This window comes from Oncorhynchus mykiss, chromosome 29 (genome assembly GCF_057628025.1).
Source record: "Oncorhynchus mykiss isolate SJ-2025 chromosome 29, ASM5762802v1, whole genome shotgun sequence".
Classification (NCBI taxonomy): domain Eukaryota; kingdom Metazoa; phylum Chordata; class Actinopteri; order Salmoniformes; family Salmonidae; genus Oncorhynchus; species Oncorhynchus mykiss.
Genome location: NC_143050.1, coordinates 29,282,580 through 29,299,844, shown reverse-complemented (window position 1 = coordinate 29,299,844; position 17,265 = coordinate 29,282,580). Strand labels below are relative to the sequence as shown.

At 44.3% G+C, this 17,265-nt stretch overlaps 2 protein-coding genes across 2 annotated transcripts; one reads left to right on the top strand and one right to left on the bottom strand.

Moving 5' to 3' along the window:
- The first annotated feature begins 456 nt into the window (after positions 1-456).
- On the top strand, positions 457-3,422 carry LOC110509749 (neurofilament light polypeptide). The gene is made up of 4 exons (XM_021590833.3): positions 457-1,679; positions 1,992-2,116; positions 2,255-2,697; positions 2,833-3,422. Exons 1-4 carry the CDS (start codon positions 489-491, stop codon positions 3,096-3,098), a joined length of 2,025 nt encoding a protein of 674 aa, XP_021446508.3. The 5' UTR covers positions 457-488; the 3' UTR covers positions 3,099-3,422.
- A 5,796-nt stretch (positions 3,423-9,218) lies between these two features.
- Positions 9,219-15,147, bottom strand: nefma (neurofilament medium chain a). The gene is made up of 3 exons (XM_021590834.3): positions 13,856-15,147; positions 12,664-12,788; positions 9,219-11,608 (listed from the first exon to the last, which is right to left on the bottom strand). The coding sequence occupies exons 1-3, from the start codon at positions 14,885-14,887 to the stop codon at positions 10,021-10,023; spliced, it is 2,745 nt and encodes a 914-aa protein (XP_021446509.3). The 5' UTR covers positions 14,888-15,147; the 3' UTR covers positions 9,219-10,020.
- Between the last annotated feature and the right edge of the window lie 2,118 nt (positions 15,148-17,265).

Here is a 17,265-nt window from a genome sequence, read left to right as displayed (position 1 = left end):
GTCATGGGTGTCGCTCTCTAATTGGCCAGCAGGGCAGGTGCTGTGTCACTGTATGAGGAGAAGCTGTGTATAATATCAATGCATAGGCTGCTGTAGAATGAGGATAGCCCATTCATTTTCTTCCCCTACAGGGAGGACTGCGAGACCTACATTCAAATGAATGACTCAAGTAATTTCATGCGACTATTCATTTTTACTCTCGGTGCAGGTACAGTGCAGATTTATATTTCATTATCCAGAGGCTTTAGCTATCTAACTCTACTTTCCTGAACATTAACTTGTGAACATTAGTAGTCAAGGTTACTGTGTATGACAGAAACAGTGTAGAGAAACTAGAAACATGTTAACCTCCTTTGTACCCTCAAAAACACAAATATCTCTCCATCTGCAACCTCTCCCTCCCCCTCTCTTTCCTTCTTTCCTTTCCTTTCTCCCTTGCTGTCCGTTGCAGTGTAAGCCTATCGATCCCGCATAGTCAGAGTTTGGGAATGCGCCTGCGTCAGAGTTCTTCCTCCTGCTATAAAAGCTGGAGCCACTGCAGCAGCATCAGTCTGGGTTCTTCACCTGAGCCCTACAGACACATTGACACAGAGCCAGACAGAGCTGCCTGCCCTCCCAGCCCAGCCATGAGTACCCTCGGCTTTGACCCTTACTACTCATCCTCCTCCTATCGCCGCTGGCACGTGGAGGGAGCCCCCCGCGGAGTGGTGACCAAGGGGAGGTCACGATCGGCCTTCTCCTCCCACGCCTCCCCCCTCTCCTCCTCCGTGAGCTCCCGTCTGCAGTACTCCTCTCCTGGCCGGGCTCTGCATTCATCCATGGCCTCTTCCTCCTCTGTGGAACTGGAGCTGAGCCAGGCGACCCAGGTGAGCTCTGAATTCCGCACAGTGAGGACCCAGGAGAGGGCCCAGCTGCAGGACCTCAATGACCGCTTCGCTGGCTTCATCGAGCGTGTGCGGGAGCTGGAGCAGCAGAACCGTGCACTGGAGGCTGAGCTGGTGATGCTGAGGCAAAGGCACGGTGAACCCTCCCGCCTGGCGGCCCTGTATGAGCAGGAGGCGCGGGCCCTGAGGGCCGCCGTGGATGAGGCGCGTGGGGAGCAGCAGGCCGCCTTGGGCCAGAGGGAGCGTCTAGAGCAGGCCCTGAGCGCCCTGCAGGCCCGCTACGAGGAGGAGGTGGTGGCCCGCGAGGACGCGGAGGGCAGGCTGCTGGATGCACGGTGTGGGGCCGACCAGACTGCCCTGGCCAGGGCTGAGCTGGAGAAGAGGGTGGAGACCCTGCTGGACGAGGTGGCCTTCCTCAAGAAGCTCCACGAGAGGGAGGTGGTGGAGCTCCAGGCCCAGGCCCAGCTGGGGGCCCAGGTGGCTGTGGAGATGGAGGCAGCCACACCAGACCTGTCTGGTGCTCTGAGGGACATCCGGGCCCAGTACGAGAGGCTGGCGGCCAAGAACATGCAGTCTGCTGAGGAGTGGTTCCATGGGAAGGTGGGCTCCCTGACGGAGAGTGTTGCCCAGCACAGCGACGCGGTGAGGAGCTCCAGGGATGAGGCAGGGGAGTACCGCCGGCAGCTCAAGGCCCACCTGCTGGAGATCGATACCTGCCGGGGTCTCAACAAGTCTCTGGAAAACCAGCTACACATCATGGAGGACAAGCAGAGCGCTGAGATCAGCAACATGCAGGTCAGTGGTGGTACTGCAGGACGAATTAAACAGCAAATCTGGATTGATGCAAATACCTCAGAATAAATGCAATCTTAATGTGAATTTATGTATGTTTAGAAACTGCTTACTAATAGGTAAATGACTATATCAGAATACAAGACACCAATAATGTTTTTTATTTTGTGCCAAGTGTAACTGATTTAGTAATACAGAATAGGAACAAATAAGATTATTTTGAATACATTTAAAATTTCATCCATTCAGACATTTTAGGCATATTACCTGTATTTTTTTTTTATCCACTTCATAACCTTTAAACGTCTCCCATAGGACACTATTGGCCAGCTGGAGAATGATCTGAGAGCCACCAAGCAGGAGATGGCTCGCTACCTGAAGGACTACCAGGACCTGCTGAATGTTAAGATGGCCTTGGACATTGAGATTGCTGCCTACAGGTAGGATGAGGAGCATTGGCCAGAGCTTCAACTTAAACAAATATAATGTGATAATACTAATGCCAGTCCAGGTCAAGGAAAGTCTTTTGCTCTTTTATTCTAAAGTTTTATCTTTCCCACGATCCTTTACTTTTCCAGGAAGCTGCTGGAGGGGGAGGAGTCTCACTTCAGTGTGGGCGGATCAGGGGGTATGTCCAATGTCTATGGCCACAGCTTGTCAGTCATGCCCTCCTTCAGCCGCTCCATGTTCTCAATGCAGTCAAGCCTGAGCTCTGGCGCCCCCTACCTGATGACCTCACGCTTCCTCGGCTCCTCATTCGTCTCTGGAGAAGACATCATCTCTACCAGCCTGGCCCAGCGGGACTCTGCCAGCCCACCACAGGAGGACGAAGAGGGGGAGAAGGAGGAAGAGGAGGCGATGGCAGAGGAAGAAGCAGAAGAGAAGAAAGAGGAGGGACAGGAGGAGGAAGAAGAGGGTGGAGAGGAGAAGGAGGAAAAGGGAGAAGAGAAAGAGGAAGATGAGGATGAGGGAGGCGAGGAGGAGAAGGAAGATGGAGAGGATGCTAAGGATGGAGATCAAGGTTAGCGTTGGGATATTTCCCCTCAAAGAGTATTCTCTATTGTTGTTGTGTATGGCTTACATGCTGACATTTTTACAAACCTGTATACTAACTAAATTATTCCTCTATTCTCAATTATTTCCTTTTTTGATATAGGTGGAGATGAGAATGCAGAAGAGGATGGAGAGAAAGATAAGGACGAGGGTGGGGAGCAGGATGGAAAGGAAGGTGTGGAAGAGGAGCGGGTAGAGAAAGAGGGAGGAGATGATAAAGAAGGGGGAGATAAAGATGAAGAGGTGAAAGATGAAGGTAAAAGTGAGGAGAAAAAAGATGACGACTCAGAAACCAAAGAAGGGAAGGGCGAACCAGAGATGTCCAAGAGTGAGGAGAAGAGAGAAAAATCTGCCGAAGAGAAAGACTAATCTGAAATACCAAAGGCTGAAAAGTAAGTTTGTGGCCCAAGACCACACAAGCCAAAAGACAGTCTAATAAAACCTCAGCTCGGCAAACAGCAGAAATACCCAACATTATCGACTCCAGTATGCTTGTTAACAAGGTGCTCAATACAATGTCTTTTAGTGCACTAATGCATCAAAATCAAGGTTATCTGCTAGCAGTTATAAGTCAATAAAATCAATAAAGGTCACACAATTCCTCTAGTGTGTGTGTAAGAGTGTGTGTGCTATGCCTGTGCAAGTCTGTGAGAGTGTGGTTTTGGATGGTTGAATAAATACTTTTGAAAGCCATGCAGAGTGTGAAATTGATTGTTTTTGTCCTTATACTGAATCATGCTGAATAATAACTCAGTAAACAGTATTTATCATAGTTTGGGTTTTATCAGGATGAAATGTTGAACATATCATTGATACATCTTGAAGGTGCTTAAAAACATGACCACATAGTTAACCACAATGTGAAAACATATAAGGCCTGTTGTTCATCATACATGACGGCAGGTCCTTTCTCAATGAATTCATTAAAACATTTAACAGGTTATGTGTCATGATTTATAAACATTTTGTAAATGTTGAAAAAAACGATCTATAGAATGGTTTATAAGCTGCTTGTAACAAGACAGAGTACTGTTTAACGATGCTTATTAGCCTATCAGACACACACACACACACACACACACACTGGTGTGTTGCACAGAATTAGATATCTCTGTGTGTTGCATTTCAGGTAACCTGTCTATAATGCCGATCATGAATGCCGAACACAGCTAGTTCTCTGGGTTTGGAGTTGCCTACATCGACATTCGGGGCACGCAGGCACAATCACGACGCACTGGCAGGGATCTGATCTTTTTTTGTACTTTATTCCATCTTGAGGGAGCACTAACCTGGCAAGGTCCACATCAGAGGCTCCATCAGCTATGCAGCTCAGGTCCAATGTGTCTGAGAACAGATGCCGAGGAACGGGAGGAACTTCAGAGAGGGATGGCATTTTTATTACCTAATTTCAGGGCTGAGAACGATCAAATCTGGGATCAGTCCTGTGTTTTTATTGCTTTTAAGACATTGAAATACTGTGGAGCTGATTTTATGACTCTTCACAATTTAGTTGCTTCCTTCGGCACTCTACGTGAGTGCTGAGCTAAAATCCTGAGAGGAAGAATGTTAGCAATCAGCAGAGTCACCCATGGACAGCACCCAACATGGGTCTGCAATCAGCAGAGTCACCCATGAACAGCACCCAACATGGGTCTGCAATCAGCAGAGTCACCCATGGACAGCACCCAACATGGGTCTGCAATCAGCAGAGTCACCCATGGACAGCACCCAACATGGGTCTGCGATCAGCAGGGTCACCCATGGACAGCACCCAACATGGGTCTGCGATCAGCAGTCACCCATGGACAGCACCCAACATGGGTCTGCAATCAGCAGAGTCACCCATGGACAGCACTCAACATGGGTCTGCAATCAGCAGAGTCACCCATGGACAGCACCCAACATGGGTCTGCGATCAGCAGAGTCACCCATGGACAGCACCCAACATGGGTCTGCGATCAGCAGAGTCACCCATGGACAGCACCCAACATGGGTCTGCGATCAGCAGAGTCACCCATGGACAGCACCCAACATGGGTCTGCGATCAGCAGAGTCACCCATGGACAGCACCCAACATGGGTCTGCGATCAGCAGAGTCACCCATGGACAGCACCCAACATGGGTCTGCGATCAGCAGAGTCACCCATGGACAGCACCCAACATGGGTCTGCGATCAGCAGAGTCACCCATGGACAGCACCCAACATGGGTCTGCAATCAGCAGGGTCACCCATGGACAGCACCCAACATGTCTTCAATTTAATATAATAGTCACATACTAAATTCCAAACAACCAAAATCGCTTAAAACAATTAACTTGCGCGTAATGATGCACCAGGCAAAACTGCATTGCAGAGGACTGGATACAGCACCTTCAGAAAATATTCACACATCTTGACTTTTTCCACATTTTGTTTTGTTACTACCTGAAATTAAAATGAATTAAATTCAGATTGGGTGCCACTGGCCTACACACAATACCCCATAATGTCAACATGGAATTATGTTTTTTGACATTCTTACACATTTATTCAAAGTGAAAAGCTGAAATGACTTGAGTCAGTATGTATACATTCCCTTTGTTATGGCACGCCTAAATAAGTTTAGGTATAAAACTAAAAGCTAATCAAGTCACATAATAAGTTGGATGTGTGCATAACAATGTTTAATATGATTTTTGAATGACAACCTCATCTCTGTACCCGACACAGACAATTATCTGTAAGGTTCCTCAGTTGAGCAGTGAATTTCAAACACAGATTCAAACACAAAGACCAGGGAGGTTTTCAAATGCCTCGCAAAGAAGGGCACCTATTGGTAGATGGGTAAAAATAAAAAACGCAGACATTGAATATCCCTTTTAGCATGGCAAAGTAATCAATTACACTTTGGATGGTGTATCAATACAACCAGTCACTGGTTGGTCGGGGTGGGTGCTCATATAACATGATTGTCTAGCAACCGCTTGGTGGGTGGGCATATAAAATGTACTTAACAGATGTACTTTTACTATGTTACTGCTATGTTACTGCTATTTACTATGTCTGCCCCTGGGTCCAGTTTGACGTACTAGGGCAGAGGCTTTACATGTATTGGAATTAAAACGTGACAAGTTTTATAACCCACTGCTTTTTTGCCTGCTTTGGTTTGTTTTTATTCATGCAATTTGGCAAAGTCCACTGATGAAAAGGGTTGAAATCGCACTGAGTGAGCATAGAGCGTCGTCCCCGCAGTGTCGTCCCCGACCAGCAGTGTCGGCAGGGGCAGTAAGGTTCAGCCCAGATCAGATGAGGACAAGCAACGTGAGGACAAACAACGGAGAAACAGCTCATATAGTCAATTTACAGTCGTAGCCGACAGGCAGACCTCTCTAAGGTTTTTCTTCTTGTGATATATGTTGTAATCTTATTTGTTTATTTTACTTCATGAGATTACAGCTGGATGCGCTCACATCGGACAATTTAACTTAAATTGAGCTGCTTTCGTGTGTCCCTTTTACAGCACGCAGCAAATGGAAAGTGTGCAGACACATGCCACAGTCCTAGCTAGGCTACTAAAATGTTGCAGTCTGGTTTGGGTTTTTAAAGCTTGACAATGAATAACCAAAAAACAAAACCTGCAAGAAAACACCATGCAAAAGAGAAACACGGAGGCATATTTTAGCAACATATTGAGCAGTAACCCAGGCTGGCTACTCAACTACAATATAATGTTGCATTCTACCGCACCTGTGATCCATGCAGTGCAAAAAAATGTAAAACATGTTTTAAGTTTAAATGTTAAAACAAACCTATAGCTATGTTTTTGTTATTTGTTGTTAAATACTTTCTGATTAGGGTCGCAGCATATTATGCACATCTGCAAGCATAGCAGCCAAGGCTGGACAAATATTATTTATAAGAGATAAAATAGCATGCAAAATAGCATGTTTAAATATGTTAGAACGCTATATACAGCATTCTCTGTATATAAGTGGACATTGTAAAGAGCCATATTTTTTCTAATAAAACAATGGCCAGTTTGGGTTGCAGTTGCACGTTTTTTTGTGAAAACAAATAGGTTATGTCTGGCCTGCAAATTCGTTGTGTTTTTTATATAGGTCCCCTGCACTGATTGAGTTTGACACCCCTGGGCTAGCTGATCTACATAGCAAGCTAAAAACACAGTGCCTAACGTTAGATAGCTAGCTGCTGGGAGGATGTCATGTCATTGGAGGAGTGGGTGAGTGACCAACAACCCCCCCATATCGTTTCTCAGTGTCTACAGCTAGAGATGCAGTTGTCATTTGGTTAGCTGGCAAGAAATGTGATTCGCTTAGCTAGCTAGCTATCTATGCTGAATTTGAACGATTGTTATCCACATTTAGCATATCTCTTAGTTGTCAGTCAAATGTATTTGGCATTGATGAAATGGGTGGGCAGGCAGACAAGTTCCCATTCAGTTGTCTAAACGTGGGTTGGGACAAGCATGCATTGGCAGGCAAGATGCAGAAGGACAAGCAAGCTACTATTCCCCATTGTTTCACTGCAATGCTGATGAGCAACTAGCATCAAAAGCTTGAGAGGGTTTATCCAATGTTCCCTTGTTAGATTTTAGCTTATCTTGCTCTGGCTAGCATTAGTTGTTAATCTTGTTGTTGTAGATGTGCAAAGGCAACTGAGGGAGAGATACCTTGTTATGGTTGTTTGATCAATAGGACTGTGAAGTTCCCAAATGTAAGAGGACTCCTGTGGTATGTACATATTTGCAGAAATCCATTCAGGTGTATTTTGTGGCTTTTGGCCAATGCCTTGTAATGCTCTAAAGTCGGCACTGTTGCTTCTGCCTGTAAACACACAGTCCATTCCAAAGTGAATGACAGCAGGCCTGTGTGGCAAATGGCTTATTTGATTGGCTATTAGCTCTGATTGGCTATGGCATACCATTCTGCATAGACACCAGTCCTGGACAAGACAGTTGTTTTTATTAGGTTTTATTTGCTGCAGTGTCTATTAATTGTCCAAACAGAATTTTCACAAATGCCTTACTATACGTCATTCCCAAACATTCTACAAATGTATGAACATTTGAAAATGACCATAGCTAAGTGCTCGCTTGTCAGAAAATAAAAACAAGGTGTCATATTCTTACTGGAGGTGTATATGAACCAATTTTAATACGATGTCATGTTACTAAAACACTGTCAGTTCCACTTTAAGTGCCATTGAACAGCGTATGGTAGTAGGTGCCAGGCACACCATTTTGTATCAAAAACTGAAATGTTGCTGGGTTTTTCACGCTCAACAGTTTACTGTGTGTATCACAAATTGTCCACCACGCAAATGACATCCAGCCAATCTGACACAACAGTGGGAAGCATTGGAGTCAACGTGGACCAGCATCCCCGTGGAACGCTTTCGACACCTTGTAGAGTCCATGGCCCGACGAATTGGAAGTTCTTAATGTTTCTACTCTCAGTGTATGTGGATAGGATTTCAAAGAAACTTATTCAGAGGTTTTTCCAGTGTGGATTGCGCCTGAGACCGTTGCTGTCCACTTTCCTGTGGTGCTGAACTTCCAAACGAGTCGCTGTCTGTTTCAATGTTGCTGAATCTCCAAATTACCTATCACTCCATTGTTTAAGTTGTAAATTATGTATGTAAAATGTAAAATACTTTAAAACAGGTATAGTTTCAAATCATGTTTAACATCGTAGATAATGTTGTTCTCGAATAATATAGCTAATGGCTGAAAGACTATGTCATATACCATACATTTCTCAGTCTAAATCTTTCATATTAGTCTCTCATGTCCACTGTTGTTTTATTTTCTTAATTAATCTATCTTCATTGTATATTTGTCGAGAAATGTATGTATATATATATTTTTTTTAATCTTTCTCACTTTTTATTATTTTATTTATGTACAGTATGTAAAGCACTGAAGTGCAATTTTCTTTGTTTCAGAAATGTGCTTTGCAAATAAAGTTTGATTTGATAAATCAACTCTAATCAAGTGCTATTTGCATGTGATGGCATAGGATTGCATTGTTCATATTATTGTTGGTGGCCTATTCTTAGATGGCATGCACGTATTACCTACCGATTGTGACTTTAAATATCTGTAGAGGACAGCCTGTGGATGTTTATGTGGCTTTGTATATATTCTAGGCTGCAAAAGATAATGAAGGATGCAATCTCATCCCCATGAAAGCAGATGAGGAAGTTGAATATTGTGTGCATATTGTGGTGAGAAACCTACTGTATATACAAAAGTGAACGTACAGGACAGAAGAATTGCACAAAGCAGGGGTGTCAAACTCATTCCACTGAGGGCCGAGTGTCTGCAGGTTTTTGTTTTTTCCTTTAAATCAAGACGTAGACAAGCAGATGAGGGGAGTTCCTTAGTGACCTTAATTCATTAATCAAGTACAAGGGTGGAGCGAAAACCCGCAGACACTCAGCCGTCCGTGGAATGAGTTTGATGTGTCATAAAGGAACAAGAGACCATATTTTGTATTTCAGTACGACATTTATTGAGCAAATGCTGCTGGGAAATCATTCATGATGAGTAAAGACATGGGATTGCAAACTGTAGCACCTCATGTATGTTCGGTATTTAAATTCAAGTCCATCCTATGCATACAATAATGTATGTGTGCGCATTTACAGATTTATTTTCAATTGCACTCGTAAACATAATAGACACGGATACAAAGCATGTTTAAGGCTAGGAGTTTCTTCAAGGTTATTTATGCGTTAATTGCTTTGGGTTCTGTATGTTCATGATCATGAGTTCATTGCACCATCGTCATTCTCTTTCTTCACTGTATTGTATTGTAGTCGATTGTATTTTTTTGGCTCAATTGGTATCGTCACATAATAAGTAAGCTTACTTCTGAAGTGGACCCTCCCACCTGGGCCCCCCAAAAAACGTCATTTGAATGAAGATACATTTCTATCACTCTCCCATCCATCCATACATACATACATGTTAGAGAGGGGACTCCCTCCCTGAGCTAGCATGCAGACGCCCCCACCCGTGAGCCCTCCTGTGAACTGCAGATAGAAAGAAAGAGAATTAATCATCTGTCCCATTCCCACATTTTCCTGACCACATCTGCAGAAAAGCTCATTTATAGCTTCACTCAACATGCATTTTAGAAATTTTAGCTTAGTCACATCATATGGCTTCTCTCTTTGCTTTTCTGTATGTTTGAGAGTGGTTATCTTTATTACATCGCTCTAGCTGTATGATTGCTTGTCGTCGTGTCCTCCTCCCTGACCCTCCTGGGTGGATTGGTTGGAGCGCAGTCACTCGGTTTCGGTCACCACCTTGACGGACTTGGAAGAGTGTTTCTCCATCGTCTTGCTGGACACCATCTTCTCCTGGATCATATCCTCAGTCTCCTTCACAGTCTCGGTGACAGTGACTGATTTAATGACATGCTTGGCTCCATCCTCTCCAGTGGTGATGGTCTCCACCGTTTTGGTGATGACCACCTTCTGGCTGGGGTCATCTTTCTGGCTGAGGTCATCTTTCTGGTTGGGGTCATCTTTGGTGGGGCTCTCGTCCACTCCATTTGAGATCACATCCGTCTCCTCTTTCTTCCCATCGTCCTTTTTGTCCTCTGGGGCACCCTTCTCCACTTCTCCGCTCAAAGCTGCATCTTTCTTTTCCACCTTCTCTTCCTCTGAATCACCCTTTTTGTCTACTTTCTCTTCTGCAGCCTTGGGGGCCTCTGACTTGGGAGCTTCTGGTTTGGGAGCCTCATCCTTAGGGGACTCTGCTTTAGGGGATCCTAATTTGGGGGATTCAGATTTGGGGGACCCTGCAGGTTTGGGTGATTCAGATTTGGGGGAACCAGTAGGTTTGGGGGATTCAGATTTGGGGGATCCTGCAGGTTTGGGGGTTTCAGATTTGGGGGAGCCAGGTTTTGGGGATTCAGATTTAGGGGAACCAGCTTTGGGGGATTCATGTTTGGGGGATCCAGCTTTTGGTGACTCAGACTTAGGGGACCCAGCCTTAGGGGATTCAGCTTTCAGGGAGTCTGGCTTGGAGACCTTTGGGGCCTCAGATTTCTGGACCTCAGCTTTTGGGACCTCACTCTTGGGGGCATCTGTTTTGGGAGACTCTGTCTTGGCTACATCTGCCTCATCTGTTTTGTCATCTTTCTCATCCTTTCCTTTCTTATCTTTCTCATCCGTATCATCTCCATCTTTGGATCCTTTGTCACTACTTGCAACTTCCTCTTTATCACCACCCTCTTCTTCTCCCTCTCCCTCTGCTGTCTCTTCTTCTCCTCCACTTCCTTCCTTCTCTCCAGCCTTCTCTTTGTCAGGAGAGACCTTTGATTCTGGGGCTGTCTCCTCTCCCTCTTCCCTTCCTTCTCCCTCATCACCACCTTCTGCATCATCTCCCTTCTCACCCTCACCTTCTTTCTCACCCTCTTCTTCTTTTTCTCCCTCCTCAGCACCCTCTCCTCCATCTTCTTCTTCATCGCCACCGTTTTTGTCCTCCTCTTCCTCCTCAGCAGGGGCGCTGGAGCTCATTTGGGATTCAGTGGAGGCTACAACCTCTTCTGAGTCACCCTCTCCCTCTCCCTCTTCTCCATGTCCCACTGCTTCTTCTCCTTCCTCTTCTCCCTTATCCTCTCCTTCCTCTTCTCTGTCATCTGTTGCCTCTGCCTCCAGTGCGGCAGACAGCTCCTGGGCAATCTCTTCCAGGGCCTCGTCCATTTCAGACTTCTCATCCTCCACCCTGGTCTCCTCAATGATCTCCTCTACAAACTTGTGCTGGACCTTCAGTTTGGGAGGCCCAGACTTGGACTTCTTAGAGGAGGTGACAGCTTGGCGGTAAGGGAAAGTGCTAAAGTGGGTCTCCTCACCTTCTAGGAGTTTCCTGCAAAAACAATAGAAAATTAGATATAGTATAGTGTAGGCTTAATATAAAAGTTAGGGTTGATATATACTGAAAAAATATATAAATGCATCATGCAACAATTTCAAAGATTTTACAGTTCATATAAGGAAATCAGTCAATTTAAATAAATGAATTATGCCCTAATCTATGGATTTCACTTGACTGGGCAGGGGTGCAGCCATCGGTGGGTCTGAGAGGGCAAAGGCCCACCCGCTTGGCAGCTGGGACCACCCACAAAAGGGCTTTATTACAGACAGAAATACTCTTCAGCACCACCAAACCACCCCACCACCCCTCAGACGATCATGCAGATGAAGAAATTGGATGTGGAGGTCCTGGGCTGGCGTGGTTACACGTGGTCTGCGGTTGTAAGGCCGCTTCGGCGTACTGCCAAATTCTCTAAAGCGACGTTGGAGGCAGCTCATGATAGAGAAATGAACATATCTGGCATCAGCTCTGGTGGACATTCCTGCAGTCATCATACCATTTGCATGCTCCCTCAAACCTTGAGACATCTGTGGCATTGTGTTTTGTGATAAAACTGCACCTTTTCAAGTGGCCTTTTATTGTCACCAGCACAAGGTGCACCTATTTAATGATCACGCTGTTTATTCAGCTTCTTGATATGCCACACCTGTCAGGTGGATGGAACATGTTGGCAAAGGAGAAATGCTCACTAACAAATGTAAACAAATGTATCTACAACATTTTTGAGAAATAAGCTTTTTGTTCATGTGGAACATTTCTGGGATTTATTGTTTCAGCTCATGAAACATGGGACCCACACTTTAAATGTTGCCTTTATATATATATAAAATATATGTATAAATGTAAAAAAAAATGTGTAAAAAAAAGTATATATATATATATATATATATATATATATACTTTTTTTTTTACACATTTTTTTTTACACTTGATGAAATACAATCTTTTTCCTTAATGTGTACAATTTTTGTTTCCTCCTGTTTCCTTTTTAAATATTTGTTTTGACCAATGATAGGCCTAATTAGCACACTACCGTCGCACTGTACCTGTATGCAGCAATCTCGATGTCAAGAGCCATCTTGACATTGAGCAGGTCCTGGTACTCGCGCAGATGACGCGCCATCTCCCACTTCGTGCCCTTGAGCTCATTATCCAGCTGGTGGATGGTCTCCTGCAGAAAACAAGACCAAGAGACATCAGCTGGTTAGGAGCTGTTATTACCTAGGCCTATGTGGAACTCTGAAAAAATACTTGATTATCTATTTTTTGGTGCAGGGAGGATATGTCTCCAAAAGGACAGAACCCTCTGGAAGTAATATGAAAACTGAAAATATAGATATATACAATTTCGTATTTTGTTCCTAGTAATTGCGCTTTATCAACCAGCACATTTAAACGTGTGTAGATTTACAACACATTAAAGCACTGTGAGATTTCATTACACTATCGTTGCAATAACAATTGAAAGTGTGAAGTCACCCCGTCTCCTTGTAAAAGGGCAAATCAATTGATATGTTGGAGACCGTTCTGCGCAAAAGGTTAGGCTATTATTGTTCTGTGAAATAATTTATTCTGACGCAGTGTACACTGTTTCAAGGGCAGCCTCTTCACACTTGTTCAACAGTCGAAAATCTGTGTGGGGTGAGGCAAGGACACAGCCAATGAACGCATCGACCCGCGTCTCTGACTCGGCAAAAAAAAAAAAACGTTTGCTGCATTATGTCTCCCCTTAATTAAGAACCATATAATGTCCTGACTTTCACCAATTGTCGCAGCGTATAAGTAGCCTAATGCTTCAACAAGGATGGGCGATGTAAAAGCTGTGCCCATAAGATGTCAGCATTGTGCCATTTATCTTAAAGCAAATGCGCAGACACCACCATTGCGCAGAGCTTATATGCCTAGATAAAACACATCTATCTATATTAACACAATATAGATTATAATATGTATACGTTTCATTCTCAAAGTAGGGAACTCTCCTTATAGGTAGACCTATATTAAAAATAAGAATAAAAACCTCAAAGGAATCGTGATAATATCCTCACACGACTCTGGCACAATTTGATAGCCTATATCATAAACGAAACACATCTGATAATATTATTTAGCCAACTCTCTCCACTACATTGCTTCTCTACTTACACAGAGAATACAACTTTATAGAACACTTCACCATTAAGCCTGTGGCTGTGGGTTTCTGTATGAAAACAATGCCAACAGCGGGTCTCATCATACCTGCAGGCTGGACAGGTCGTTGTTGTGTCGGTCCTCGATGTCATTCAGCTGCCTTTCCAGTGACTCCCTGGTTCCCCGGACCGATTCTAATTCCACGGTCTTGGACTGGAGCTGGCGGCGGTAGTCTGCAATCTCATCACGGGCGGACTTTATTGCATCTTTGTTTTGTTCCGCAGCATCAGTGAGCTTGGAATAGCGGCACATGAACCAGTCCTCTACCTGCTGCAGGTTCTGGTTGGAGTGGCCCTCGAGCTGGGTGCGGATCTCCCGGAGCGCCTCGGTGATGTCCGTCTTCTGGAAGTCTTTCCTCTCCATGGTCACCTGCGACGCCTGCACCTGGGCAAACAGCTCGCTCACCTCTTCCTCGTGGTTGTTACGGATAAAGGCAATCTCATCCTGCAGTGACTGGACTTTCTTCTCCAACTCCGACTTCACTAACTCAGAGTCGTTCATATCTTTTTTGAGCGCCCGGATGATGCCTTCCGTCTCATCCCTGATGCGAGCTTCCTCATCGAAGCGGTCCCTAATTCTCTGGATGTCCTCCTCGATGTGGTCTGTGTCGAGCTGGATCTGCGCCTTATCGTGGTGGATCTGCTCCAGCATGGAGCGTAGCTCCTGGAGCTCCTGGTCGTATAAATCGCCTAGCTGGGACTGCGACACCTGCTTCTGCCTCAGCGCCTGGATCTCCTCCTCAATCTGGCTGTTCTGCTGCTCCAGATAGTGCACTTTATCGATGTAACCGGCAAAGCGGTCGTTTAACCCCTGGAGCTGCTCTTTCTCATTGGAACGCTTGTAGTCTCCGTTAGTTTGACTGAAATCAACGCTGTCGGCGGAGCTGAGGAGTGTGGAGCTGTACGCTCTGGCTACAGGCATATTGACGCTCCTCTTGTAGGGCTTGTTAGGGCTTGACCGGGACCAGGACTGAGAGCGGAACCCGCTGGAGGGGGTGCCGGAGGAGCGGCCGTAGCTTGTCCTACTATCCATGCTTCTCCTGAATGGACTCCCTACGGTGTCCACCGGGTGGTAACTCATCCGGCCAGACAAGGGGGTGCGTGTGCAAATGGAAGGGAAGGTGTGCGAGGTGGAGTATTGGGGTGGGTGCGTGTGTGTGTGTGTGCAGGTGCGGGGTGGATGGCGCTCACAGCATTCTTAGCCTCACCGGCTGTCCTTTATATACCGCGCAATCTCTAAAAAGGCAAGTAGGAGCTGTTTTTACTGGCTCGTTGATCTAAGGGGAGGGCCATGTCTCAACCAACCCCTCAGACCTTTCAAGAAACACCACGTGGAAGTGTGAGGGTTCGTGGGTGGCGGTTTGAAAGGCAGAGGAATAATCACACAGGGGGAGGGGGGGGGGGGGGATTATCATTAGGATGATTCCAGGACTGGAATCATTCATTCGAAACCATTCATTCGGAATCATTCATTCGAAACTCAGATGCTGAGTCATTCATTAGGATAGCCTATGCGTTCAGGTATTTATCCGTTGTCGCTTGTCACCGAGTGAATATATAACTTTCTCGCAATATTGAACATTGGTGTGAGAAAGGAAATTATACATACATCTCTGCATTTGCTCATTCGAACAACCAATGTGCAGCATTTCTATGCATGAAGATGTGACTTATGGAGGAGTTCAATTTCCCATGTTAATTCTTATGTTCCCTATTGTTAGTCAGCAAAAAAGGTTACACCAGAAATGATCAATTTACCAATGTAATTCAGAACGAGACCAATATCAGCACCTTGGAAAGAGACAGTCCGCCAGACGCGAGTCACTAGTTTAGCGCTAGCAGCACCCTGGGCAGCGACTTAAAGCAGCAAAACACAATTCCCGTATTTATAAAACGGGAAAAAGTGTTCATACATTTTCTTTCAACTCGAAAGTATTGTAGAATGGTCGATCCTTAAATTAATTGAATGAGTATTTAATCTTTGCCAACGAACATGTATAAAGCCGACCCTAATTTGTTAGTATTGATGTTAAGTGTTTGTGCTAAATCTTCAATATAGGTGATCGATTACTTCTTGACATCAAATCTCCCGATGACAGAGGGATTACCATCAGTGACATACCGATGACGTATAAACGGAGACCACCATAAGGGCATAAGGGTTCAATCAACAAGGCTACATCATGCATGAATCATCTGTGAGCACTTGCTAGTTTCAGGAAATTATGAAGCATGAAGTTCACCTTGGACAAATTTGCTCTCTTGTGCTCTTTTTGAGACATTTCTAATCAAATCATTTCTGTAGTGATGAAAATGCATCCAGACTGTACACTGTAAAAATCGAAAGTCTCAAAACACCATGATTGTGTAATGAAACCATGAAAAGTAGTGTGCCTAAACTGAGATCTGGTGTTTGGAGGGTGTTTGACTGTAAACGCAATGTAAGTGTTTTAATAGACAGCATGTGTTTTAAAACAGAAATCAAGTCCTCTGAAACACTCACAGTGGTTCTTCAACCTGAATATTGGCGTTTTGAAGAGAGTGTTGTGAAAACACTTTTTGGCGTTTCAGTGTGTCAAAACACAAAAACTGTTTCTCATACAATCAATGGTTTAGAAATGCAAATGGTTTATAGCCTAAATACTTGATTGATGGTAAGGGCCTATAGATAATATTTTTTTGTGGAATTCCATTTTTATTTGTTCAATGCTTTATCTAGACAGATTAGAAACGGGGTAAAACGGTGCATTTCAATGGCATTTTACCAGCTCAACCAGGTAGCCACACTGTAAGAAATGATTCTGGGGTGAATGTAAATTGACCAAAAAAAACAAAAACAACATACACTTAATAAAAAGGAATTCAAGTCTTGCAGTGCCCTTGGCTAGTGGTAACACATCCGGCTTAGACATGTCACCCCTCTCCCCACCGAAGACCGGGGTTAAATTCCCTGCTCCAACCCTTCCATCTGTTTCTCCCACCTATCTGTATCCCCGCTGTCTTTTCAGAACTGTCTCAATAAAGTGTCAAAATAAACCCAAAATATATATATTTTAAATGTACGCAAGTCCTTTCTTTCATTGATTTGTTCATTTCGTTTTACGTAAATAATTTTCGAAAAAATCCAACCTAATATGTTGATTCAAATGTAAATATATTTCATGAAGATAACCAAAGAGAAAGAACATTTAGTGATTGAACTCACTGGAAGTCTTTTGTTTAATCATCTTGACACAATGACTCTGTTTTTAGAGGATTGTGGATCATTCAAAAAATGTTGTATGCACAAAAGAAAGAAAATGATATTTCTATATTAGTATTAAGCTTGTTGAGCCATGAGGTGCAATGGATCATGATGAATGGATATCAAAACTGTCAGGCAAAGTTAAGTTCAATGAGGACAGCACCCATTCCCACATTCATGATTGTCAATGGAAGAGTCAAATGCAGAATCCTCAA

What these genes read in the sequence shown, in the direction of transcription:
- LOC110509749 (XM_021590833.3), top strand. Translation starts at nt 489, where the DNA reads ATGCGCCTGCGTCAGAGTTCTTCCTCCTGCTATAAAAGCTGGAGCCAC. An exon ending in ATTGAGATTGCTGCCTACAG is followed by an intron (nt 2,117 to 2,254) that starts GTAGGATGAGGA and finishes TTACTTTTCCAG; the next exon opens with GAAGCTGCTGGAGGGGGAGG. An exon ending in TGCTAAGGATGGAGATCAAG is followed by an intron (nt 2,698 to 2,832) that starts GTTAGCGTTGGG and finishes TTTTTGATATAG; the next exon opens with GTGGAGATGAGAATGCAGAA.
- nefma (XM_021590834.3), bottom strand. Translation starts at nt 14,887, where the DNA reads ATGAGTTACCACCCGGTGGACACCGTAGGGAGTCCATTCAGGAGAAGC. An exon ending in ACGACCTGTCCAGCCTGCAG is followed by an intron (nt 12,789 to 13,855) that starts GTATGATGAGAC and finishes TGTTTTCTGCAG; the next exon opens with GAGACCATCCACCAGCTGGA. An exon ending in ATCGAGATTGCTGCATACAG is followed by an intron (nt 11,609 to 12,663) that starts GTACAGTGCGAC and finishes TTGTTTTTGCAG; the next exon opens with GAAACTCCTAGAAGGTGAGG.